This window comes from Rhineura floridana, chromosome 11, assembly GCF_030035675.1.
Source record: "Rhineura floridana isolate rRhiFlo1 chromosome 11, rRhiFlo1.hap2, whole genome shotgun sequence".
In the NCBI taxonomy this organism is placed as follows: domain Eukaryota; kingdom Metazoa; phylum Chordata; class Lepidosauria; order Squamata; family Rhineuridae; genus Rhineura; species Rhineura floridana.
The window spans coordinates 24,302,382-24,329,988 of NC_084490.1; the positions used below are offsets into that span (position 1 = coordinate 24,302,382).

The following is a 27,607-nucleotide window of genomic DNA, read 5'->3' on the forward strand; positions in this document are numbered from 1 at the left end:
TTTTGGTACTAGAAAAGGTTGAAGAGACTCAATCAGCGATTCATAAGCAGTTAAAGACTCAGGAAGATTGGAAGAGCTTCCAAGGACCTCTTGTATAATTTTGGTCGATGGGGATGAGATAAATTCCGCTATTTTAGAGTCAGCTGTCACAGTCCACCTAGGGCGTTTATGGGTAAAATACAGGTGGTTAATGGCAGGATTATAAATTGCCTGAAGCCGGCAGTTTACCTTTAATCTGATTGATAGGGATAAGGGTAAGTGGTCACTGTCCAATCTCTTATCTATTGAAAAATTAACTATTATATTCAGAAGAGGGTAAGATGTGATCGCATAATCGATCACACTGCTTCCCCTGTTTGAAATGAATGTAAATTCTGCCCGGGGTTATCAAAGGGCCTTAGGCCATTAAGAATGATCAGATTATGGCTTCCAACAGTGCGGGTTAGACATATCCCCGAATAGTTGACTTTAAGGTCCTTAGAGGACCTCTCTAAGTTGGGTACTAAGTGTGAGTTGGCTTCGCCCCTCCATAACTTGGAGTCAAGGAGCCTCTCATTATTCTGTCCAATTCTAGCATTAAAGTCACCCATGATGACTATGGAAGCTTTGGGGAATTGTGCCTCCTGCTCTGTAATATATTGATCTAACTCTTCCCATGTTTGGTCCGTGAGTACCCTGGAGATGGCTGGTGGAATATAAACATTAATTAGTAAAAGTGACAAGGAGTCAAAGGTCAGGATGACAGCCATGGCATATTTGTGACAAGGCAAAAGTTTATGACATAGGACCTTTAGTGATGTTGAGATAAGAATTGCTAAGCCTCCTTTAGGGCGTCCTTTAGTTTTGGGCAAGGAGAAGTCAGCAGGTAAAGTTATAGAAGTAAAACCGTCTATATTTAGGTCGCATGTATTCCAGGTCTCCTGTAAGCAGATAATGTCTTGTTTATTTAAGTAATTAATAAAATCTGGGGTGTTTTGTTTAGCAGACCATCCCGCTATGTTCCAGGATAAAAGTTGTAGTGTAGAGGGGAAAGTCTTAAGGTGAGAAGGTCAGTGCAGCACTTCAATCTGATCCAAAAAGCCCAGTTCGTCTAGGAAGACTGCCCCAGTTGCTGGGCGCAATTTCGATGACTTATCTTGAATCAGAAGGGGCGTAGACGAGGATAGGGACACATCCGGTGCAGAAATAGTGTTCACTTCCCCAGTATCGTCTTTACGCTGGTTCGTATCTGTTAGCCGTTGAATTAGAGAATAGAGTTTGTTAATAAACATAGTTCTCTCCAGAGCTGGTAACTGGGAATATAGCTCCGCAAGTTGGGTCTCTTCCGGATCCATTTCGCTGAGCAGAATAGAAAGCGCTGAATGTGGGATCACGGGTGACTCAGGAGGAGCTCGTACTTTGTCCTGTGAATTGTTAGGAGTTAAAGATGACTCTAACTCTAGACAGATATTGCGCTCAGAACGTTCTAGATGAGGCCAAAGTGGTTCTGGGTCGGATACATTGATGTAGTAGCGCTGGATATGTAAACCTCTAAGCATAAACTCCTCTCTTGCATTGTAAATCTGGTGCGCGCTTGCTTGGGAATGAAATGTTACAATTAAGCGCCAGATTCCAGACGTAGTGGATATATTGATCATAGATTTAATATAGTTAGTAGGTTGCCGTGCGTGCAGGAGGCGGGCAAAACATTTATCCAAAGCTGTCACGCTTGGGAAGGGAGGCCATCATCTTGGAAACCTTACATTATATGTTATCACCAGTTTTCCAGGCTGTAGAACTAGATTCCAAGGCCGGATGTGAGTGTTGACATCTGTTATCTTCCTGTTTGTCTGAGAAGCCGTTGTGTTATAACTCTCTTCTCCAACATTGGTTATAACCTCATCAAACAAATCTCCACAGGAATGAGCAGAAGACACATTCTGCTGGTTACTGTTAGTGGGAAACGAAAATGAGGTGTGATCACGTGTAACAGTAGACGGCCTTTGTGGTTCAAGAAGTTTGAATAGTGGTTTAAAGTTCATTTTTTTTGCTGCTGGAATTTCTGTATTTTTAATGTTCTTAGATTTTTTACAGTTCTTTACTTGTCTTTGATTTTTCTTCCCTGAGGGAACAACCTTGGGCTGCTTTTGTTTGTTCGTTCTCTTCCCCCCTTTTTTCCCCGTTTCTTTAGCCATCGCCCTCTGTTGGTCCAAATCAGCTCGTTGTTCCGTGGTATTATGTGAGGAGAGAGCCCCCCAAGAGTTTACCAAGGTGGTAAGTAAACTATTGGTTTCGTTGATAAATGATTTGATTAGTCTTAATTCCTGAAACAGAAAGATTTGCCAGTCTATAGCTGTTAAATTGGACGCCGAGGTAGATAATGGATCAGCAGGCGACTGGATTGGATTTAAGGCTCCAGAGGGCTTAGAGCTGATAGATGTTTCTCTGGATTGCTCATGGTATGAGTCTATTGTAACTGGCTCTGAGGGAGGCAGCTCATAAATTGAATTGAGAGAGCAATTAAAGCCGGCGTCTAACAGCTCCTCCGCAAGACTTTTGGTGGTAAATTAATCAGCGTAGTCAGTATCGATGGTACACGTGCTTCCAATCTAAGGGCTGCATTCGGGACAGATCTTGGCAACCCAAAGATTTGCCTAAGAAAAATGGATAGAACAGCCTCTATGTGGGGTTTGTAAGCCAAGATCCATAAAGGGGCACCAAACAGTAATTGAGGGATAATCTTGGATTGAAAGACTTGTATTGCTGAGGGGATGTAGTGCCCACCTTTGATGTAAAAATAACGTAAGATGTTCTTGGATGTGGTACGAGCAGTACACAGTGCCCCATGTATATGTGGGGCCCAGGAGAGGGTAGAATGGAAGAGAATGCCTAAGTATTTATAGGAGGAGACTTGAGCAATTTCTTGCCCTCTAATTGTCCAATGAGAAAGTTTACGACTCTTGGAAAAAGCTACAATTTTAGTTTTGTTATAATTGATAATTAAGTGGTTTTCCAAACAATAGGACATGAACACTCTCAACAATCGTTTGAGGCCTACTTTGGAGTAGGATAGAAGGACTGCGTCATCCGCGTAAAGCAGGACAGGGCATCTGTGCAGACCGATTTTGGGTGAGTGAAAATCTGGAGAAATACAGTTGGATCTTAGATCATTCAGGAATAAATTAAAGAGAAGGGGAGCCAGTACACAGCCTTGCCTAACCCCTTTCGTTGTGAGGATGGTATTGGTCAGGTCCCCGTTTCGGCCACAACGGACCCTAAGGGAAGTGTTCAGATGTAAGTTGTAGATAAGGAGCAATAATCTTTTGTCTATTGTAGTATTAGCCATTTTTGACCATAGGAATTCCCTGGAGATGGAATCAAAGGCGGATTTTAGATCTACAAAGGCTGTGTATAATCTGCTTCCCACCTGATTCCTGTATTGTTCTGCTAGGTGATATAAAATGATGCAGTGATCTAAGACAGAGCGGCCGCGCCTAAATCCTGTTTGTTCCCATCCTAGAATGTTCTCGTCCTCAATCCAGGATGAGAGTTTATTTTTCAAGTAGCTGGCGTATAATTTCCCTGTAACTGAAAGGAGACTAATTGGGCGATAGTTATTAGGGTCGTCTCTGGGGCCTTGTTTATGGATAGGAATGATTATGGCTTCCCTCCAAGCTTGGGGAATTAAGCCAGTGTTGTTGATAAGGGTAAATAGGTTGGCCAAAATAGGAGCCCACCATTCATAGTGGTTCTTCAATAACTCAGGGGGTATATTGTCGATACCTGGTGCTTTGGCAGATTTTAATTTAAGAATTAAATCGGCTATTTCTTCCTGAGAAACAGGGGGCCATAATGTTGTGTTAGAGAGGTCAAAGGAGAAAGGGTAATATGAAGAAGAGTGAAAAGTATTTTGTTGGATAGCAGTATAATAGTGTTCCCATATGTGGGCAGGGATGTTACATGGCGCAAAATAGGCAGGTCTCGTTATGCCCGAAATAATAGACCAGAAACCTTTAGAGTTTTTGGTTTTGGAGGCCAGCACTAGGGATTTCCAGCCCTCCATTTGAGTTTGTCATTTTTTGGTGGCTAGAATCGTCTTATATTTCTTTTTTGCTGTGTAGTATTCCGGAAGGAGGTTACTGCTATTACGTTGTCGGTAGCATGTATATACCAGATTTAGTTCCTTTTTAGCGGTTCTGCACTCTTGATCAAACCAGATAGGCAAGCCAGCTCTGGGGTTTGCCCTGTTGTTATTCGAATTGGGAGCTAATATCAGATTTAGAGACTCTATCAAGGATTCATAAGTGATTAGGGCTGTTGGGGTATTTGAGGTATTACTTAAGTGCTGCTGGATAAGTTTAGCAGGAGGTGAAGCGATAAATGCAGCTATCTTAGAAGCTCTTAGTGGAGATCAATTTTGTCTTATGTGTGTGAGTTGGGCTGTATTGGATCCCGGTTGATGTTTCGTCGATAATCTGGTTCTCTCATTTAGCTGGATTGAAAAAGTTAATGGGAGGTGATCGCTGTCCAGTCTCGTTCCCACAGAAAAGTTAACAATAGCATATAATAGATGTTGAGGGATGATAGCATAATCTATGACACTGCCACCTCTGCTGGATATGAAGGTATATTCAGCACATGCATCCCATGGTTTTAGACCGGTAAGAATGTTAAGACTGCGGTTCCCTATTAGACGTGTTAAGCATATGCCCGGGTAGTTTACCTTGTGATCTTTAGAAGCCCTGTCAGGTAAATGAGCATATTGATCATTATCCTCCCCACCCCACAATTTCGAGGCCATAAGGGTGTCATTATTAGGGCCCATTCTAGCATTGAAATCGCCCATTATGATTAGGAAGGGTTTAGGATGACTTGCCTCCAACTTTGTTATATAAGCCTCTAATTCATCCCATTTTTTATCAACTTCAGCCCTTGAGGTTAGTGGAGGCATATAAACGTTAATTAGTAACAATTCTAAAGTATGAAGGGACAACAAAAGAGACGCAGCAATGTTCGTACATGGGGAGATATTGTACAGGTGTGCAGTCAAGGCGGTAGATATTAAAATTGCCAATCCGCCTTTGGCTCTGCCTTTACTGTCCCCATCAGGGGGATTAGCTGGAAGATCAACCGTATAGTAGCCATCAATGAGTAAAGAGTGTGTGTACCATGTCTCCTGTAAAAATATTATGTCATAATGCTGTAAATAGACGAGTAGTTCAGAATTGTTAAGCTTGTTGTTCCACCCTGCTATATTCCATGATATAAATTGCAGACGCTGCTGGGTTAATGAAGGATTTTGATTACATCCTGGAGGGGATGGTGAAGGAGCAGTTGTGGGACCGTAAAGTAGTGATAAGTTGTGGGTAGGGTGTCACTGTATTTCTTCTATGCGGTTTAGAGAGCCAGAAGGGTCTGCAAAAATTGCTCCAGATTTCTTGATGGGGATAACGTTTGATTTCTTCGTATTGAAAGGATTGACTGTAGAATGTTCCTTAGCTGTGTAGGTAGAATTTGGCCGGAGTTCCAGAGGGCTCTCTGTGTCATTCATATCTTTCAGTCGGAGGATTAGATTATGAAGATTATCAATTATCTGCGTACGTTCTGAGTTTGGAAGTTGAAAGTATAGATCCTTGAGTTGTTGCTCTTCCGGATCCAGTTCATCCATTAACACCGATGAGGTGTGTGGCTGGGAAGAAGGGGCTTGTGTATTAACTTCCGATTGAGGGCTGAACTGTATAGAAGACACCGAGTTGTCATATGATGGAGTTGTCTGGGCTTTCAAGACGGGCTCCTTGGAAGTTGATGGTAGAATGTAACTAAAGGTATGGGATGGACAGAATTAACATAATATCTTTGAATTGTTAAGCCTAGGTCCATAAAATCCTCCCTTCTGTGATAAATCTGGTTGGCAAATATTGACGAGTGCAAAGTGACTATCAGACGAGTATAGTTAGTATCTAAAGATATATTGTTCACGGACTTAATGTAGTTTGTGCTTTATAAAGGATGAAGCAGGCGGGCAAAGCATTTGTCGAAAAAAGGGATACTTGGAAATGGAGGACATCGAGCCAAATACCTTTGATTATATGACAATACTAATTTGTCTGTTTGTAGAGCAAGGTTCCAGGGATGTCTCTGGGTGTTGATAGTAAGAGTCTTTGTATTCTTATGTGGTGACATTCTAAGTTTGCTGGAATGTCTATCGTGATTTGGAGGGTCTGGAATAACATTGTTTCCCCCAGGTTTTGAATGGGCACCATTCTTTTGTAGACTGTTTGTGTTGGTAAATTTAGAGTTGACCTGAGATTGTTTCTTAAGAGTTGAGTTAGTAGTCTGAGAGTCAAGGAGCTTAAATAATGGCTTGAAGTTGAGTTTATTGCTAGGGGAAATTTTGGTGGCTTTGAGATTTTTTGATTTCTTAGATTTGGTTTTTTGTTTTTGTTTCTTGGCCGTTAAGGGTTTTTTAGTTGATTTGTTGTTGTTGTTATTCTTCGCTTCAGATATATCGCTTGAGTCTGAGTCCTTTTGCACCCTAGCATCTAACAGGGTTACCGGGGTTCTTTGCTCTGCCGACTCCTGGGAGAGGTGAGTGCAAAATGATTTCACCAGGGTGGTGAGTAGGCTGTTTGTTTCTGCAAGGAATCCTTTCACCAAAGTCAATTCCTCAAGCAGTTCTGATGGCCATCCGGAGTTGGAAATCATAGGTACCGGAGGGGGAGTAGAGGTTTGGATGTAAGATGTTGGAGACAGTTCTGATAGCGTAAATGATTGTCTTGGTGAGTCATGAACTGAGTCAATGGTTATCATTTCAGTGAATGCGCTCTCAAGGTCTGTGTTTGACATACAATTAAAACCAGCGTCTCGTAGCTCATCTGCCAGGGATTTTGCAGCTATGTTTGCAGCATAAGCTTTGACTGAAAAAGGGTGTTCTAAAGTCCATTCGTACGTCTGTAGAGAAGGAGGGTTAAGTGCCGGGTTGTTAGAAAAGCCTGTCGAAGTGTGCAGTGAATCCTGTGCATAAGGGAAGTAGTTCGTAATTTTTGTTTGCATTTTACTCTTTGGACTAGCTCCCTCCATTGCCCCTCTCACTGCTTGTGCTGGTAATCACTTGTGGGCAGAAGCCAAAGAGCTTAGAGTGATTTATAGAGTCGTTTACAAGTAACTAGTTCAAAGATCTGTTGAGGGATTGATGGGAGTTAGATGTCAGTGATCAAATTACACAGCTTTCACAGCTTCGGCGTTTTTTATGTAGAAACTGCTTCATTAGAGCCTTCGGCTGACATTCGTGAGTAATGGCGATTTCGCCTTCTCCGCTTTAAAGCTTTCTTATCTTATCAAGCGGAATGGCATAAAACTCACAGGAGAGTGTACGTCAGTTGTACATATTTCCTTTAAATCATCATTTATGATGAATCTCCAGAGTCAAGATAGTTTGTAAATCCTTTTGGCAAAAAGCTAAGCGAGCAAGGAATGGTTCTTACCGGAAGAAGATCTCAGCCGGAACTTTTTCAAGTGAGGAGTGAGTTTGGGTCAGAACGGAGTCTGAGAAGGGGCAACTGAATTAAACTGACCTTTGCTGTGACTTGAAGTGTGTGTCTGTGTCTGAGCTTCGATACATCTATCTATCTATTTATGTGGGTGATACCTCTGGGTGGTGTGAAAAAATGTTTGTTCATTTGTTTGTGGTTTAGAAAAGATTTCTGTAGCCTCAGTGGTTAAAGTGCAATTGTCAAGTTTGTGGCCTTGTGCCGTTAGTATGTCTAGTGCAACCTGCTGCATGTGAGGTTCTGGAAGAGGAGAGAGAGACAGTGAGAGAGAGACACCATCTTTCTGCAATAGTTAATTGATTTTAAATGTTTATATATTTTTATTCTGTTTATATATGTTGTGACATAACCCGCTTTGTAAGGACTGCAGTAAAAGAGCAGGGCTGGTTCCAAAGGGTGGCCAGGTTGGGCACTGGCCCAAGGGGCCCGCAGCTACAGGAGCCTCAGGGGCCCTCCGCTCCCCTTCCATGATCTGTGGCACAAGCCGCACTGCGGATAGCAAGACAAGAGCTTCCGAGCCACCCGCCGCCGCACGCCACCCACCACCATCCCCCCGCTTCACCTACCTTTCTCTGCTGTTCTCTGCTGGTGCGTGCACTGCGCACGCAGGGTTGCCATCAACCAAGATGGCGGCAGAGGCTTCAGTCCCTTACGGAAACCTTGGTTGCCATCTTGATTGATGGCAACCCTGCACACATTGTGTGCGCAGCCGCAAAGAACAGCAGAGAAAGGTAGGTGAAGTGGGGGGGATGGTGGCAGGGGGATGGTGGTGGGTGGTGGCAGGTGGCTCGGAAGCTCTTGTCTTGCAATCCATGGTGCAGCTTGTGCCACGGATTGTGGAAGGGGAGTGGAGGGGCCCAGGGCAGGCTGATGCCCAAGGGCCCAGCATTCCTGGAGCCAGCCCTGTAAAAGAGGTATATAAGGGCCTTAAATAAATTAATAAACATACTTTTAATAAACAGTCTTACTTAATTATGTCAATCTCACACCAATGCCTGTTATATATCAAACTACTAGTTGATTTTAAAAGCATTTGAATGGGTGGCAAAGGAAAAGGGTTGCATTGAAGAACTCTTGAATTATAGCAGCAGGAATTCCATGGATCCCACAATATAAGAATCAAAGAAGCACAAACACCTAAACTTGTGTATATAAAAAGTGGGACTGAAGAAATAGTTTTCCTATAGCTAGAAGAAAACCCTATCATTTAGAGAAAATAACCCGATGAGGTGAATGGACACCATGACTTCTTAATTACAACCTGCAGCAAAGGACATGTATTTAAGCCTTAAGTTCTTTATGCCATCCTCTTGATCACAATCCACAGCAAATATACAGGCATTAAAGGCATAATTAGTTTCTTCTCATTAGATGTTCCCTGTTGTTCAAATGAGGCTTGAACAAAATAACATAACATTTGGGGAAAAAGATGCTACCCAACAATCCAGTACTGGAGATTAAGATGGAAAAGATCTCCACAGCTACCATGTATTTTCCTTTGGTGCTCAAGTAGGTTGGAACAAAGGACAACCAAACACTGCAAAAGACCAACATGCTGAAAGTGATGAACTTGGCTTCATTGAAACTGTCAGGTAACTTCCTGGCAAGGAAAGCCACAGCGAAACTAATAATTGCCAGCAAGCCCATGTAAACAAGGACACAATAAAACATAGCCACAGAGCCCTCGTTACATTCTACTATAATGTGCCCAGTCATTGAATGCATGTCCACATCTGGGAATGGGGGACAGGTTGCCAGCCACACAGTACAGATTCCTGATTGAATAAGGGAGCAGGAAATGATAACTGAGCTGGTCAGTCCTTTCCCCACCCACTTCCTCATCCTGGATCCTGGTTTAGTGGCCAGGAAAGCAACAACCACTGTGACAGTTTTTGCCAGCACGCAAGATACAGCCACTGAGAAGATGATACCAAAAGCAGTTTGTCGTAGGAGACATGTCAACTTGTCAGGTCGGCCGATGAAGAGTAAAGCACAAAGGAAACAGAGCAAGAGGGAGATAAGGAGGGTGTAGGTGAGATTCTCATTGTTGGCTTTGATGATGGGTGTGTTGTGGTGCTTCAGGAATGTTCCCAGTACCAGAGCTGTGATAAAAGCAAAGGAAAGAGCAAAGAAGGCTAAACTGATACCCAAAGGTTCTTCATAAGACAAGAAGCTTCTATCCTTGGGAATACACACATCCTGGTTCTTACTTGGGTAGTCTTCATCGGAGCATTTGTAACAGTCGTTCATATCTGCAACAAGAAAGATGTGGTCGTGAGCTCACATATATGCTCTCAATTGCAGCAATGTGTTGTAGTGTTCCTCTCAGAGACATAAACTTTCTGCATTAAGATCAGAGAATACAGGTAGCAATGATATTATCAAATATATTCAGAGGTTGGCTTGAAATAACTTTTTGCTCAAATTCTAAACACTGAGGAAAAAATAAATGATGAATGCATCACTTGACATGTAAGTTCCTTTGAATTAAAGTTGTTTGTTTAAACTCTATACTCTGTGGGCTGGATCTATACACAGTTGGTTGTCCTTAGGTCTCTTTGAAATCAAGTGAACAAGTTAGAAATGACTTAATATCTTCATCTGAGCTTAATTACAGTCATTCATAACTGGAACAAGAAAGACACGCCATCCATCACAGCAATATGCTGGAACTGTTTCTCTTAAGGAGCAATCCTTAGTCATGGAAGCCGGCTTAAAGTACACCAGATACAAACCTCATTCAGAGTGGGGCTACAGCTGGCTGTGCTGGTCAAAGCCTGGCAGAGGGAATACAAGCCTATAAAAGAGAGTTTGACTTACTCTGGTGTAAGTTCGGCCAGGTTTCCTGGTCATGTGACTGAGTAGAATGATCCAACATAAGACCATCCCTGGCCCTGCTCTGAAACTCTCCAGAAACACCTATTTTAGGGGCTTACACTGTCCTAAATTATGCCAGTCTCTGCTCAACTGGCTGAGCTGCAGCAGAGACAGTATGAGCAAGTTAAGCCAGTGTGTCTCCAGCTGAGCCTGGATGAGTGAGTTCTGCCAGTGTAGCTCAACTTAGCTGGGAACCCACCAGCTGGGCCAGATATCCACCAGATCCTAACTCCCTTATCCTGGCAGATCTTGGGTTTGGATTGTACCTTTACTGGCATAATATTTGAGAGTAGGTGTTTGAGAGTAGTTTTAAAGTTTTAATTGAATTGTTATAGCATTCGCATGTTTGCTGATCTGGACTCCACTGGAGGAAGGTGCAGGATAATGCTAATGCAAATACTAATTCAGATCAAAGGAGATAGTCAGTGATGAAACTATGGGCTGAGTGCCCATAGCGGCTTAACTAATTTAAAGCTGCCCATTTTGTTACAAGGACATTGTATGCCAGCTGATATTAGAGATGTATTCTAAATATACTGATTAGTTAGTTCTCTAGGGAAGTCTGCTGTCCTCAGTTTTTGAATAACCTTTTGATCACATTTCACACATTAGTAAACCCTTTGTGTTGCATAATTTGATATGAACAGTATGCTAATTTGGATTACATTCATTCTGTTTTATATCTTGGTACACTAAGAGTTGGATGAAGAAGTTGGTTGTACTTTTGTTTCTCTGAATTCAAGTGGGAAGATTAGAAATCGCTTAATTCATTGCATGTATTCATGAATTCTAATGAGAGAACTAGCTTCAATTTACTGAGTGAGTATCCAAATCTATATGTATATACTGTATTTATTATTAGTACAGTGCAAGGTATCCCATCTTCAGTATGGGGCCTGCAATGGAACTTTATTATACAGCCACGAGAGTGACTTTATACTATAGTCAGCATGGAGTTTTTGCATTCTGCAATGTTAAATTGAAAATAGCCCTCATGTTATTCTGAAGCTTCCTATAAGCTCATTTCAAAACAAAACCTTACAAAACTTATAGTCCTGAACTCAGAAACACTTGCTTAACAACCCGCTAACTTTTCATGGTGATACACAAAACAGTCAGAGAGAATTGAGTGTTCAAAGTGTAAAAAGAGAGAGAGAAAAAACAGACCCCTTTTGGAGTTCTCATAATTAGTGGAAACTAATTAAAAATCAAGCCATGTTCATATAGTGCCTGTAATCCTATTACTGACCTTGCCCCATACTCTGACATTCATCTTCTGCAGTTTAAAAATTTAAAAAATGTCTGACTGATTTTTAATTAATTTAAGAAATTAAGCTTTGAATTCCCCCTCTAGGATGCACACCTTAATGTGGTGAGGGGGGTTGAGAGTGTTGAAGAAGCTGAGAGCAATACCATCAGGCGTCTAGACCAAGAGGCTAGACTCCTAGCAGGGAAACTCATGGTCGAATGGTCAAAGCTGAGATACCAGACTAAGATGAATCCAAACTCAGAGGAAGGCAATGGTAAACCACCTCTGAATACTTCTTACCACGAAAAACCTATGAACAGTATCCAAAATGCAACATGCATTTGAGAGGTGCTGAGAGGAGAGTCTTATTCCCCTGACAGAACTCCAGTGGCCAGAGTGTTTTAACAATCAGCCCCTCTCATTGAAGCTCTGTAAGAGGAACAGGGCATCTTCTGTCAACTCTCAGCACCCTTCACTAACTACACTTCCCAGGATTCTTTGGGAGAGGCCATAACTGTCTAAAGTGAAATAAACTGAAATAAAGGTGAGATAAATCCCTCCCCTTCCCCTTCCAAAACCCTCCTTCCCCCTCCCACTCCTTCTGCTCCACTCTCCACCACTTCCTCTTTCCCTCTACTGTCCCCTCCCCCTCCTCCGCCCCCATGGTTAGTTTTACCTATCGAGTAGTGCTGTGACTAATGACACAGCTGGGTCAAAACCAAAAGGAAGCCCAGAGGCTGATGTGCACAGATATGAAAGGAGAGTCTTGAGTTGTACAATGCACACAATAGGAATATGGCATGTGAGAAGCATGAACCAGGGAAAGTTAGGAATTGTCAAGCAAGAAATGGAACATATCAACATTACAATACTTGGCGTGAGTGAATTAAAATGGATGGGAATGGGACATTTTCCATCAGGAAACTACAAAAAGAGGAATTGGACAGATTTTATGCAGAAGTACAGGAAGAAATTGATCGCACACCAAATCAGGATGTGCTGATAATCATAGGGGACTGGAATGCAAAGGTAGGGAACAGAAAACTAAGAATTGTGGGAAAATGGGTCTTGGACAGAAATGAAGCAGGAGAAAGACTTATTGAATTCTGTGAAGCCATTAATTTGTTTCTTGCAAACACATTTTTTGAGCAATCGAAAAGACGACCAAATGGTCAATATAGGAATCAAATTGATTATATAACTGGTAGCAGAAGATGGAGAAGTTCCATGCTTTCTGTGAAAAGAAGACCAGGAGCAGACTGTGATACAGATCATGAACTGGTCATATCGAAAATCAGAATAAAGGTAAAGAACAACAACAAAACAATCATAATGCCAAAATACAATTTAAATAACATCCCAGAAGAATATAAAGATCAAATAAGGAACAGATTTGAGGCTTTAAACTTAGTTGACAGAGAACCAGAAGAACTATGGGGTGAAGTCAGAGACATTGTCAAGGAAGAATGCAAAAAGACAATACCTCTAGTTGAAAAGAGAGAAAGACCTCAATGGATGACTGAAGAAACTTAAAATGGTTAAAGAGAGAAGGAAAGCAAAAGCAAAAGGAGACAGAAACATGGTTAGAACCCCAAATGCAACAATACAGGAACTAGTATGTCGGGACAAAGAGAACTATTACAATAGTTATTGTATAGAAATAGAAGAGGACAACAAAAAGGGTAGAACAAGAGCCCTATTCCAAAAGATTAGAGAAATTAAAGGGAAATTTAAACCAAGGGTAAAGATGTTGAATAATCAACAGGGGAACACACTGACTGACCGAGATGAAATAAAAGGAGATGGAAGCAATACACTCAAGAACTCTGTAAAAGAGATGCCAGGATGACAGATTCATTCATGGAGGAACCGTATGATGAAGAACCAGAAATACTCTGGACAAGAGGCTACTGTAAGGACAGAATATGGAGAAACTGATTGGTTCCCAATCGGAAAGGTGTATTTTATCACCCTATTTGTTTATTCTATACGCAGAACATATCATATGGAAAGTGGGATTGGACCAAGATGAAGGAGGTGTGGAAATTAGAGGGAGAAATATCAATAATTGACGGTACACAGACAATACCATACTACTAGCAGAAACCTACCAGGTAAAAACCTACCTTTTCGCCCAGGCTTTTTAAACATTTTAAATTTAATTTTAAACCTAATATGGATTTTAATTTATAAACTCAATGGCAATTCTATTTCGGATTTTTATCATGTTTAATGTTTTTATAATTGTATTATATTTTTCACACTTGCTCATATTTTAATTGTGATTTTATTTGTTGTACACCGCCCTGAGAGCTTTCTGCTATAGGGCGGTCTAGAAATGTAATTAAATAAATAAATAAATAAATAAATAAACCAGTAATGATTTGAAACGAATGCTGGTGGAAGTTAAAGAGGAAAGCACAAAAGCAGGACTACAGCTGAATGTCAAGAAGACTAAAGTAATGACAACAGAAGATTTATGTAATTTTAAAATTGACAACGAGGACATTGAACTTGTCAAGTATCAATACCTTGGTATAGTCATTAACCCAAATGGAGACAATAGTCAAGAAATCAGAAGAAGGCTAGGACTGGGGAGGGCAGCTATGAGAGAATTAGAAAAGGTCCTCAAATGCAAAGATGTATCACTGAACACTAAAGTCAGGTTCATTCAGACCATGGTATTCCCGATCTCTATGTATTGATGTGAAAGTTGGACAGTGAAAAAAGCGGATAAGAGAAAAATCAACTCATTTCAAATGTGGTGTTGGAGAAGAGCTTTACGCATGCCATGGACTGCAAAAAGGATAAATAATAAGGTGTTAGAACAAATTAAACCAGAACTGTCACTAGAAGCTACAATGATGAATCTGAGGTTGTCATATTTTGGACACATAATGAGAAGACATAATTCAGTAGAAAAGACAATGGTGGGAAAAACAGAAGGGAGTAGGAAAAGAGGAAGGCCAAACAAGAGATGGATTAATTCCATAAAGGAAGCCATCTCCAAAGATGGAGAATTACATTTTTGAATATTTGTTGGTGGTGTTCTTACTTTGCTTCTTTTCTGTTACTACTGTTTCTATAGAGAACCTAACCTAGAAAATTATATTTGTCTCATTATTCATCCTAGAAATCTGTGTCAAATTTATTTTTATTAATTTCAAAGCCTTTTTATGGGTCAATGTCATATGATGGTGAAGATAGCCTTTTGTGTTTCAAATTTTCTATTTTGGGTGCATTAACAGTTGAATCTGAAACTGCAGTTGGATATAAAATCAGACTGATTACATGTTGCTATTTAAGCAATGCATCTAGCTGTTGGAAAAAACAAACTTGGCCTGCCCAAGATGCATGTTTTCAGCGTGCTATGTTTCAACCACTTCATTTAAGGAAAGGTAGGCATGGTCAATTAAAAACATAGAGCACATCTAGAATTTTGCTAGAATGTATTTCACCTCCCACTGTTTCATCTTGTGCAAACTGAGACACTCCTCATGCCTACTGGAAACTATTCTGTAGAACAGTCAGTGCCATTATTCCACAATTGTTGTTGAGGTTTTTTTTAGTGTTGCAAAGTGTTCCTGTACTCACATATTCATAGAAACAGAAGCAAAAGAGAATGATTTCCTCTAGGAAATGTCACTAAAATTGCAAAGTAAATCAAACATATTTAAAATGACTATCTGAACTATATCAACTATTTTAATATTGTTGCTTCCTCCCCGCTAGAATCAGATCAGCACAGCACATGTCTTGTTTCTGTTATTTGGGATGATTGGAGGTGTTGTCACCACTCACCATATGCACATGTTACCAAATTCTTTCAAGCTACACAGGAAGTGGATTGGACTGTGAAAGACCAACCCAAATGGTGTTTGCATTTTTACAAATTTGTAGGCCAGTATCGATGCAGGATTTCTTTCTGTTTTATAAAACTATTTTTTTTCCTAAAGTGGCTCTAACTAGTAAAACAGTATGGCCAAAATTGGAGGAGGGGGATGGAGAAGGAAGTGGCACTGCTGAAGGGCTCCTCCAAACACAAGATCCACCAGGATGAGCACAGTCAGAGATACTCTGGTTTAACTTCTGCATCCCTGCTCAGTTGGCTGAGCTGAGACCAGAGTAACTTATGCCAGTATGAGCCCTGAAAATTCGATGTTCTGGGGGAGCGGTGGGCAGGACTGGGGGTGGATCCTAACTCCATTCAGCTCTGTCACGTGACCTGGAAACCTGGCAGAACTTTCACTGGTGTAAGTGAAACTCTATTCCACAGGCTTGCTTTTGCTCTGCCAGGCTTGAGCTGGCTCCGCTGGCAGTAGCCCCACTCTGAACAGGGTCTGGATCTGGCATACTTTACACCAGCTTCTATGAAGTCCAAACCTATGGTCTGCTAGGATGAGCAAGTTAGGGTCTGGCAGATCTCCAGCTTATCTGACTGATTCTCAGCTCCAGGAGAGAAAGAGGAACAGAACCCAAGATGCTAGAAAAGTATGTATTTATGATATGATCAAAGCCCGACGCATATCCAGGTTCCCTTACATGCTTTCCACTTCCAGGTGGTTGTCATAGAGTAATAAGTGATAGTTGTTAAGTGGTTACACCGGCATCATGATTTTTGGTTGTATATATGTGTACATGCCTAATGAACTTTTCTCTGAGGCGTTTACATTGAGGATACTTCTTGCCAGCCTACATTGTAAGTGATAAGATTGTTTTATAGATGTATATGTATGATTTCATATGTTCTTGAAAGTAAATTTGTTCCTGCCTTTTTATCTACAGCCCCTGATGGCCTAAAAACTAATAGGCTGAAATGCGTCAGGCTTTGATCATATAATAAATACATATTTTTCTAGCATCTTGGGTTCCGTCCCTCTTTCTCCCCTGGTTTTGGATGCTAGCCACTTCCTGTTGTTGCTTTTGATTCTCAGCTCCGCCAGGGTCTGCCGGCGTAAGTCCCCAACACCTCAAATGGCTCAGCTGAAGATGGCTCAGCCAAGGTTGGAAGTACAGGGGGGAAACCTCAAAGTGAAAAGCCAGAGGTTGTAACAAAAGTGTTTTTATTGATTTTTAAGCGTTTCAGGTAGAGATAACCCTTTTTCAAGGGCACTCTGTAAAAGCAAACATATACACAGCATTAAAATCAATTATCAATCATACTATGAATAATAATCTATTTGTACATTAATCTGTTAAAAATGAACAATTCCATAATACCCTGAACTCTGGCTGCAAAAGTTCTGATCAGTAAGGAAAAAAGGGGACAACTAAGCAAGAACATAACAAAATAAAAATGAACTTAAAAACTAAACATATGAATATGAAATCATATGAACATATGAAACAAAGTAAGTGGCAGGGGTGGAACAGGGGAGGATGGCGGCTTCTGAATGGTTCCTAGATGCCTTTAGCATAGTCACGTGACATGGGAACCCAGTGGGACTTACATTGGCATAAAGGGTAGTGTAAGTTAAACTATTTTGAAGACTTGTTTTCCCTCTCATAGGCTTTGGTTGGATCAGGCAGCAGTAGCCTTGCTCCTAACTGAGGTTTGGATCTGGTGCATTTTTGCCGGCTTAAATTAAAGCGGTGTAAATTAGGATGCCTTCTCTTAGTTAGGATCGCACCCACGCATCCCCAAGATGTCCTGGAACACCCCCTTTTTGTGATTTATATTGACCTCCGCTGTGCCCCGTCTGAGTACCGACTGAACTGGGATGAGAGAATTATGATGCTGTATCTCTGGCTGATCCAGGCTTGTATACTGGCATAGGCTGACTGAGCGAGGGTTCAGTTAGCTGAGCCAGAGATCTGCCAGATCCTAAATTGTTAATCCTGGTGGAGCTTGGTTTTGGATTGCTCCCAAAGGGATTAAGTTAAACCAGCACAAAATACACCAGATCCAGATCTGTTTAGAGCTGGCCCAAGTGTGGGAGAGGCAAAACAAGCCTGCATAATAGAATTTGACTTACACCTGTGTAAGTTCAGCCGAGTTTGCTTGTGATGTGACAACTCTAGGTTGTGACAACTAAATGAGTTGTATGGAGTTAGAATCCAGTCCCCCTCTTAGTGCTGCCCTTATCACTCCCCCAGAACACCCATTCTTCAGGGCTTATGCCAGCATAAGTTGTGCCTTAGCTCTGTTGGCTGAGCCCTGGCTGAGCTAGGGTGAGCAAGATAAGCAAATTGTCTTTTTGCCACAAAGAAACAAACAAACAAAACCATCCCTCTGAATATGTCTGATGATGGGGGGGGATCCTGTTCACTTCAGATCACTTGGGGTGGGGGGTTGACTTGGCCAGGCCCCATATTAGTCCAAATACGACCAGTTTGGGTTGGTCTTCTGACAAAGTGGCTGCACAGCCCTATTTCTTACCCTCCTGGTATGAAATCTTCCCCTCTGGACATGGGATGCAATCGTAGCAGCAAAATGGCTCCCCCTCCTTCACTTTCTTGCTAGAACCTGGTTGGCAACTTTCACTGCATACAGAAAGAGGCTGTGCCTAATTCAAAGATGAAAGAGCAGGACAACAATCATGAGAATAACGAGCTTGGTACAAGAAGGCGCCAACTGCTATTCAGGCAACAACATGAGCAATGGAAGTTCAACCCAGCCTGAATTGGTGATACAGTAATTGTCCTCTTGTAGATCACCCCTTTTTTCTGGCTTTGAACAGCTAATCTCCCAGCTCTACTTTTCACATCCACCTTTCTTTGTGTGTCATTGATTTCTAGTATTTAAGTCTGATGTAAGGGCCTGTCTCTGTCTCTCTTTTTAAAGGGATGTGGGCCACTTTGGGGGAAAATTCTTCGCCTCAGAAGTGAGATAAAAATACCGACTTCCGGGAAGGGTGACTTAGCCTGTGCCTGCTTTTGAGACGGGCTCCTGCCTCAAAAGAAGCTTATTCAGATATATCAGTCAGTTTTTTCTTTTTTTTTTTGACTGATTAAACTTCTCCCGGGTAGGGAGAAACGAAGAGATTAACCTCAAAGCCTATTTTTGTTGGGACGACCAGATCTCATTAATTTATGGGACGAGGTCCAGCCGACGAAGGTGGGACGGATTTTCAACAGCAAGCTCTATCTGTTAAAGCGAACGTTCATCTTATCTTCTAAGAGAGAACGCACTAACAGGCAAGCACCCTTCTTTCTATATTTTTCTTTTACTTGACTTAAATTGTTGCTGTTTAAAAGAGATTTGCCAGATTGATCGGTTTTTGACATCTCACTGGGGAGCCGTAACTTCTCTCTGCTACGCACTAATTAATAGCTTATCTCTGTTTTTGTTGCAAAAAGCTGTCCTGGATTTGCATTCTAAAGATATACACAGAAGAGGGATTTCTATTCCAGATTTTTATTTTGAAAAATATTATACTGTTTTGAGACTACTCTCTTTTTGGTCTATTTTATTTTGACGAATCTGTTTCTTGACGATTGCCATTAATTGTTTCGATCCTGGGAACTGCATTTTGTTTACTTAACTATTGGAGAGATAAGGCTGTCTGCTCTGTTTATACTGTGATGTCACCAAGTTTGGAGTATTAACCCAATTGTTGCTGAAATAAGAAGTGGTTTTCCTATATTTTTCTTTTAAAATGGCAATTAAGAAAGTGGCTGAGAATCTGGAAATAACTATGTTTCAGAAAATAATGGATGAGATTGAGATAATGAAAATTGAATTGAGTAAAATGAAGCAGGAGATTAAAGATATAAGGGTCCCTGTGAGAGAGGTGACCCTGGAAGGGGTCCCTGTGAGAGGGGAGACCCCGGAGATTGGAACAGGGGTCCCTGTGAGAGAGGAGACCCTGGAGACTGGAATAGGGGTCCCTGTGAGAGAGGAGATCCCGGAGATTGGAACAAACGTGGAACAGGAACAAGATTTGGAGTCTATGGACTTTAGAAATAAAATCTATTGTTTGGAACTCAATGTTATCTCTGAAGAAATTAATGAAGATTCTAGAGATAAAGTTATCAATGGCATGGACTATCTTCTGGACTGGAATGATGTGATGGAGCCCAATATAGAGAAAATCTATGGAATTAACTGCAGCCATGTGACAATGGAAAAACTTTTAAGAGATGACCCAGTGTATTTTGAAAAAAAGAACAGAGATATGATTTTACAGCAGTATTTCAGCAACCTATTCAGAATGGATGGCAAGAAAATATTTGGGATAGAGGTAATTCCCATCAGACTCTTACTATATGACTATGGCTTTGACAGCAAGATTATTATGGAATACTGATAATGGAAGATTGGATATTGAAATTACTGGACTTAACAAGACTACTGAAGATGGAAGATGGAAAATGGAATTACTAGAGATAATAGAACAATGGCTACTGAAATTACTGAACCTAACAGATTCTGATGTGATGGATTAATTGAAATGTTTATTTTGACTATGGTTATGACAATAAGATTATCATAATTAGTAATGAGATGGATTAATCGATATGCTTATCTGGAAAAAAAAATTGATAGATATATTTCTTAAAGAATTGAAACCTCTCTTTGACTTTTTGTGGAAAGAATAAAGTAATGTTTATGAGATTTGATGATTAAGTAAGATAACTACTGGAGGAAAGTGATTTTATAATATGACTTAAGAGACAGGATTGTTATATATTATAGACTTATAACTGATTTGATCTTTGACAAATGGGAAGTCAATATTTTACTCTTTATTTTTTATTTTTGTTTTTTTTTTCTTTTTTTCTTTTTGTTTAACTATTTTTGATTTTGTTTTTTGTCTTTGAATGTTTTATGATTTTGTCTTGTATGTTTTATGAAAATCTGAATAAAAATTATTGAAAAAGAAGTGAGATAAAAATACCGTAAACAAACAGAAAGCTACTTCTCTTTACTAGTGTTATGAATACAAGCAGATACTATAAATATTTTAGGGAATTGCTTTTGGGGGAGATTTTGGGAATCTTTTTGGGAGGAAACATTGGAAATAGTAAAAAGAATTACCAGGTATGGTATTCCACATACATTATTTTGCTGAATCTAAAGGCCTGGTCTTAAGAACAGATTGTTCTTAAATCTGTTAACCACGCCTTCTGCTCATGGGAAGTCAGTAAGACCTCCTATTACATGGTATGGGCGTGTTTGGGCAGAAGGCTTTTTAACCAAGTTTACAAGCTGTACTAGAGCTGTGAAAACACAACACACAGGCAGAGTGATTGAGAAATGGAATTTATAGAGCTATGAAAACACAGTAAACTGATTGATTGAAAAATTGCGTTTATCAACTACTAGAATAACACATTTCATTATAATCTCTATCCATATAGTTCATTTTCTATTAATTAGGGTGTAGTTCTCAAGATATGCTGTCTGCAATGCTATTGGAAGCAAATTATGACTCCACCACTGTATATATATGCCAGCAAAGCTGCATGCATATTCTAGGGAAATGTTATCGTAGCAGATAGAGACTCTCCAGCAGAGTAGCAGACAAATCACTATGGAGACATATCTGGGGTGCTAGCAGGAGCAACCCTTTCAGATGACAATGGAATTTTTTGTATGTCATTTTCACTAATATATGCATTTTCATACATAACTCCCCCAATTCATGTGTTTTTCGCATATTTTCGCATATTATTTGTTTGAAGAACTCTGTCACACAGTTCTAAGAAGTGCAAATTTAGAAGGATAGCTGTAGTTCAGGTCATGTACTGTTTTGGGAAGTTGAAATTAGGTTTCTTCACCCTGAAATATGATAATCATTCAACACTGGATGCCTTTTGAAAAAGCTGACCTACCTGATTAAACCAACTATGCCATCTTATTGCATCTTTGTCAATGGTGAACGCTTGATCTAGAGGGGCCTGTGGAACTATCCTTCCAACTGTCACTCCATGAAAGGATTGGTTGGAAGATAAAATCCAGTTGATAACTTCCAGGCTTGATACTACCTCCCCATTCTGGTTGAAGGAGACCTCGTCCCCTGCAGTGTTGTTAAATGAGATAATTCTAAGAAAGTGGTGGAGCTAAATTAAAAAACAGAAAAGGAAAAGGTTTTAAAAGGCTGCAGATTTCCCCCCACACACACTAATATCTAATGCAGGTTTTTTTTCCTATGAAGAGCTGTTAACCAAAGGGAAATGTCAGTTTGGAAAATAGCTTATGATGGGCAGAGTCTCTAGCCAGTGGTGGGTGGAAGCAGAGTCAAAGGTAGACAGAGCCAATCAGACTTTTGTCTCATACACCTCTCTCTCTCTCTCTCTCTCAGGATAGGGGGCAATGGTGTGGAAGCATTTGTGTGTAAGGTTTTGGCGGATGTAGGGGGAATGGTGTACATCTCACTGGCCATTACCACTGCTTCCCATTTGTGAATGGATTGAGGACATTGGCTGCATGGCATCTCAGAAAGAAACTCTTTCTCCTCATCTTCCAAACAGTGTCGTTTCTCTTCAGACAAGGATACAACAGTAGTCTCTTTTCATACCCAGAATTTGCAAGCACCATAATATTGTTAGAATAAGCAAACTGGCATGTTCCCTTGTAAAAAGGGAGATGTTCCCTTTAGGGGATATTTTGGGGGATATCCCTATGTACCTGTTTACCATGATGTAACTTCCTAATGGATGGGATTAGTTACCTGGCTTCTTCCTCCTTTGTTCTGGCTGTTAGCAGATTCCTGCATATACTCCACTGCTACTACTTTTTACCTCTGGGAGAGGCAGCATGGAAGATGCTCTCTTCTGACAGCATCATTACCAAAGACTAATGGACTCCTAATCTTTCAATCTAAGCTGGAGCCTATGTTTCCTGAACATATGAAAAGTCGTGAGTAAACATTCTTTATCTTTTTACCTAAGAAGATTGTGTCTGCTGTTATTTGTGTCTGAGGGAAAGGTGGGCTGGTTTATTCTCACTCTACTGCTTGCGTTTATATCTCTGCTAAGAAATAGGACCACAACACTTTTCCTATTTCATTTTTAAAATACCAGATATGTGGTGAATCCACTAGGCCTATGTAACCTCAGTTCCTCCTCTGTTTGAAAACAGCTGTTTTCTCTTTGTCATGCAAATACACAGAGCTCTAATGTCTGGGGGAAAACAGCAGGCCCACAGCATTAAGGGAACACCCATCATATAGTGCTTTGCCACCTCCAGAACTTTGGCTGTTACCTGCCAAAACAGTTGATTCTGAAGATTTAGTCTTCTGTCATGCATCTTTTCTCTGTGTCCGAGTCTGGATGAGGACATGGCATGTAAAGCATGGGCCACAGCATAGACAGCATTGTAGATGCTGTAGCTGTGGCCTGTCATGCTCATTTCAAAAAAATCCCCAGGAAGACTCTCCAGCCTTTCTTCACCAGTGCAAATATTTCCCTCTATCTTGCCAATAATGGAATTTGGGAATGCACAATCAAAGGCCTGTTGCCAAAAGTCCCTGATAAAACCATCGTCTTCTGTGCTGGAAGGGTTTCTGCTGTCAACATATTGATGAAATCCCGGTGGGTCCTTTGAATGAATTCCTAAGGATATAGCACCATGGAATATTCCTAAATCCCAGTTCCTTTGATAGACAAATGAAGCAAACTCAATCTGGGCTGTTACTATCCATACTTTACCTTTTACATTCTTTGTCATGTGCTCACGTTCAGATAGATATGGAAGCCATCTAAACAATGCCATGGAATAAGATTCTCCATTGGCAACCACTACATTAGCTTTGCTGTCCATTATTTTATCATTCATTTTTGCCCGCTTTTTTATAGTGTCAATGATTTCAGTGACAAAACTAAAGTCGGGAATTCTTTCAAGGAAAGCAAAACAGATGCCATTTGTGGAAAACAGAGGAACAATAGTTTGCACAAATCTTTCTCCATTGTCATTATCCATCACAACAACCCCAATCCACATCCACCTGAAATGTTGAAGCAAAGATAGAATTCCTGCATATTGTAGATTTTCTTGGGGTGCCATCTGGTAGAAGGAAAGTCCTGGAGTTTTATCATCCATCATCGGAGCTGTGCCATATATGAGCTAAAGAGAGAATGAGGAAGGGGAGAAAGTTAGTATCATTTGTAAAGCAGTTTCCATTTGTAAAGCAGTTTCCATCACATCAATGATGTCAGGAATCCATTGAACAACTTGGCACAGCATGTGGATCTTTCTCATTGCCATATTGTCTTAGGGGACTGATGGTACAAGGGATGGCCTGAGAGAATAGAAAGGAGCAGAGAAGGATGTACAGTCATGTGTTTAATGACTGCTGGATCCTGGAGAAAAGATGAATTATGACACATGGGCTTGAGATAGAAATCTGTAATATCATGGGGGGGGCTGGAATTATTAATGGGGATTTTTGTGGTTCATTGCACTGGGGGTCCTTGGGGGAATTGAAGACATAGGCTTGCAGCAGAAAGGTAGGCCTTTATTGGATGACAAGCATACGCTTAGTCAGTCTCCCTCTCAGTGAGTGGAGAACTGCAGCATGGTACTGCTTGCCAGGAGTTTTTATACATTTCAGGACAAAGAAAATATATTAATGAATCAGGAGTTTACACATCAGTGTTACATAGGTATTACAGTATTACATAGGCATTGCATAGACTTTGCATGAGCATTACACTGTTTACGTTATGTTCTAGTCAATTAGGTAATGTTCAGCACTTCACATCCCAGTAATTTTTGTTGTGAGCTGAGTACTCTCGCTAATGAGCTAAGCATTTTAGATAAGCATTTTAGATACTGCAGTTCTTCCTACGTCTTGCAGATACCGAGATGTTCAGCACAGTGTTCTACGTTATGTTATCTTTTCAGAGTTCAAGCTGTGCCAAGCATATTATGCATTTCAGCTTTAGCAGGCAGGAGAGACAGTACACCAAGGAAAGAATTTTTAGATGACTGCTACAGTATTAGAAATATTACAACCTTATAATTCCCAAAGAATATATTTTTATTTATTGTTTGAATATAAGAATTCTCCATCATTATAGGGTCCTTGTTAGGGAGTGGGTGGGGTAAAATTCCCTCCCAGGCATTTGTTTCCCTCTGCGCAAATTAATGGAGAGATTACACTCTCCGCCTCTCCCATGCAAGTTCTTCTTGTGTTGTGGATTTCTATGAGAACCAGCAGCTCAGTAGCACTATATGGTGGGAGCTAGCGGTATGTTTTTCTCCCAGCATCATGGTTCCCCTGCCATTTGCAACCCAAGGCAGATCAGATCCAGTTAAATACATATGGCTGTAGCACTTACTGTTAGTGGTGGGGAGAGAAATCCAGTCTCCAGCTTGGGGTGGGAAATGGAATAACAGGGTCCTTGTTAGAGGATGGGTAGGTGGGTTGAAATTCCCTCCCAGGCATTTCTGGGGATGCAACCTTTTTTTTTTCCTCCCAAAGCAAGTTAATGAAGAGATTACACTCTGCTCCTCTCCTATGCCACGTAACTGTGGCACAATCTCTTCATTAACTTGCACAGGAGTAAAAAAAAAAGGCTGGTTCCCTGAAAATGGCAAGTGAGGGGAGAAGCTGAGCCCCTGCTAGAAACCCTTGGATAATAGGGTCCTTGCTAGGGGGAGGAAGAGAGATTACTTCCACCCTCTTCTTTCCCCCTATGCAATGAAGGGCCGGACCCTTCCATTAATTTGTATTAACTTTCATTATTCTGTGGCTGTGCATATCCATGTACTTGCGTACAAAAAAGAAAGAAAATAACAGCAGTACAATATGCATGACTCCCACCCCCATTTAATTACTGAATTATAAAAATCAATTTTCTTAGTCTGGCTATGACATTCAAAAGAAAGAACGAAAGAAGCGAACTGCTCAGTGTGCCTGTACCCATTGCTATTTCCAGATAATAAAATACAGTCTGAAAGAGTTAAGCAAGTATGAAAGTAATATTAAATATTCACATTCCACACATATACTGAAGAGGCACAGGTGTCCTACCTGAGGAATCTTGTAGATATCCAAGAGAGTTGCCACATAAAGGGAGATGTGGGAGTCTAGTCCTCCAATCACTGATGTCAGATTAATTTGGAAATCACATATGTAGTTGGGGACCAATTTTTCCAGTGTGGATAAAAGTAGCATTGTGGCATGATACGTCTTCTTTGCATGGACATAGCTGTCATAGATGTGGAAGCCCAAAGTGTGATTGAGTAAGATTTGAGGGCTTTCATTGATCTCTTTGACTGCAAATGCCAAGGCCAAGATATGCTGGTAACCCTTAGGCACCACCCTAAAATGAGAGTTGCAATCTGTATCACAAGGATCTTTTAGATTTCAACTTAGATATTAATCATAGTATGTTCTATAATGTTTACCCCTTAATACATGGGAATAAATTTGTAATGCTCTGACAATATTATTTATTTATTCATTAAATTTATGTCCCACCCTTCCTACCAGAAGGAGCCCAGGGTAGCAAACGAAACACTAAAAACAGCCTAAAACATCTTAAAAACAGACTTCAAAATACATTCACACAAAACATCTTTAAAAACATATTTTTTTAAAAAAGGTTTAAAACTTAAAAAGCAATTCCAACCTTGACGCAGACTGGGATAAGATCTCTATGTAAAAGGATTGTTGAAAGAGGAAGGTCTTCAGTAGGCACCAAACAGGTAACAGAGATTATGCCTGTCTAATATTTAAGGGGAGGGAATTCCAAAGGGTAGGTGCCACAACAGTAAAGGTTGGCTTTTTAAGTTGTGTGGAATAGATCACCTGATAAGATGGTATCCGCAGGAGGCCCTCACCTGCAGAGCATAGTGATCAACTGGATATATAAGGCGTAAGATGATCTTTCAGGTATCCTGGTCCCACGCTGTATAGGGCTTTGTACACCAAAACCAGAACCTTGAACTTGGCCTGGTAGCTAATGAACCATCTGTGCAATTCTTTCAGCAGTGGGGTGACATGTTGGGGATACCCTGCCCAAGTGAGCAGTTGTACCGCTACAATTTGCACTATCTGAAGCTTCTAGACCAACCTCAGGGGCAGCCCCGCATAAAGTGCATTACAGAAATCCAGCCTGGAGGCTACTGGTGCATTGTCAACAGTAGTTATGCTATCCTGGTTGAGAAATGGCTACAGCTGTCTTACCAGCCAAAGCTGGTAAAAGGCACTCTGAACCATTGAGGTCACCTGGGCCTCTAGTGACAGAGATGGATCCAGGAGCACCCCCAGAGGGATGTATGACCCCATCCAAAGCGGGCAACTGACCAATTATCCAAACTTGGGAATCATCAACCCACAGCTCCTCCATCTTGCTCTGGTTCAGACTCTATACCCTTACCTGGGAATAAACCAGGTAGACAAACTTTTCATTGGGGTGTTAGCTTCTTTACAGAATGTTTTTACAGTATTTTCTGTATATGCTATGTTTGGTAAGTCAGTCTTTAGCTTAAGGTGGCGTGTGCAAAGATCATAAAATGAAACAATATGAATATTCAACTTCAGAACGTAACCCTTCATAAACATGCTCTAAAACATACCTATTCAGAAAAGATATATGAAAATGAAGTATTCAAAGGTGCTATTTCTTAGAGACAAATAAATATTCAGTTCACTAAATTTTTATCAGTTTTTCATGATCTTAAGTCAGTAACAACACAATCCTATGCATGTCTACTAAGTCTCATTTCATACAAAGGGAGTTATGCCACTCTCTCAGTGTTCTGCTGTTGCAGCTCTAAGACGAATGATTCCAGTGACATAATAAATGGAAATAAAAACAAAGAAAAATACATTTCTTACACAAGCTCTTCAGGCAATGCAGGTGGGGGTTCTTCAGTGAATGTTCCTGGACTGGAGACGAAGCCACCATGAGAAAGAATGCCACCAATGATGAAATCTCCTGACTGATGATATGTGTGAAGTGGATGGGGTGGATCCTGGATCCTGCATTTCACAACGTGCGCCTGGCATACTTTGTGGGGAAACAATGCCTGCAGCAAAACCACTAAAAACACCAT

General features: G+C 40.7%; 1 protein-coding gene across 1 annotated transcript; it reads right to left on the minus strand.

Annotated features, from left to right (window-relative positions):
* Nucleotides 1–338: 338 nt before the first annotated feature.
* LOC133367534 (vomeronasal type-2 receptor 26-like) lies at nucleotides 339–27,607 on the minus strand. The gene is made up of 7 exons (XM_061591626.1): nucleotides 27,390–27,607; nucleotides 25,578–25,869; nucleotides 22,805–23,665; nucleotides 21,433–21,660; nucleotides 18,035–18,161; nucleotides 8,898–9,781; nucleotides 339–494 (listed from the first exon to the last, which is right to left on the minus strand). The coding sequence occupies exons 1-7, from the start codon at nucleotides 27,605–27,607 to the stop codon at nucleotides 339–341; spliced, it is 2,766 nt and encodes a 921-aa protein (XP_061447610.1).

Bases quoted from the DNA above. Each gene is read 5' to 3' on its own strand.
- LOC133367534 (XM_061591626.1), bottom strand. From the start codon at position 27,607: ATGGTGTTTTTAGTGGTTTTGCTGCAGGCATTGTTTCCCCACAAAGTA. The intron at 23,666-25,577 runs GTAGGACACCTG...TTCTCTCTTTAG, and splicing joins ATATCTACAAGATTCCTCAG to CTCATATATGGCACAGCTCC. The intron at 18,162-21,432 runs GTAGGTCAGCTT...TCTTTGAATTAG, and splicing joins GGCATAGTTGGTTTAATCAG to GCACAGCCTCTTTCTGTATG.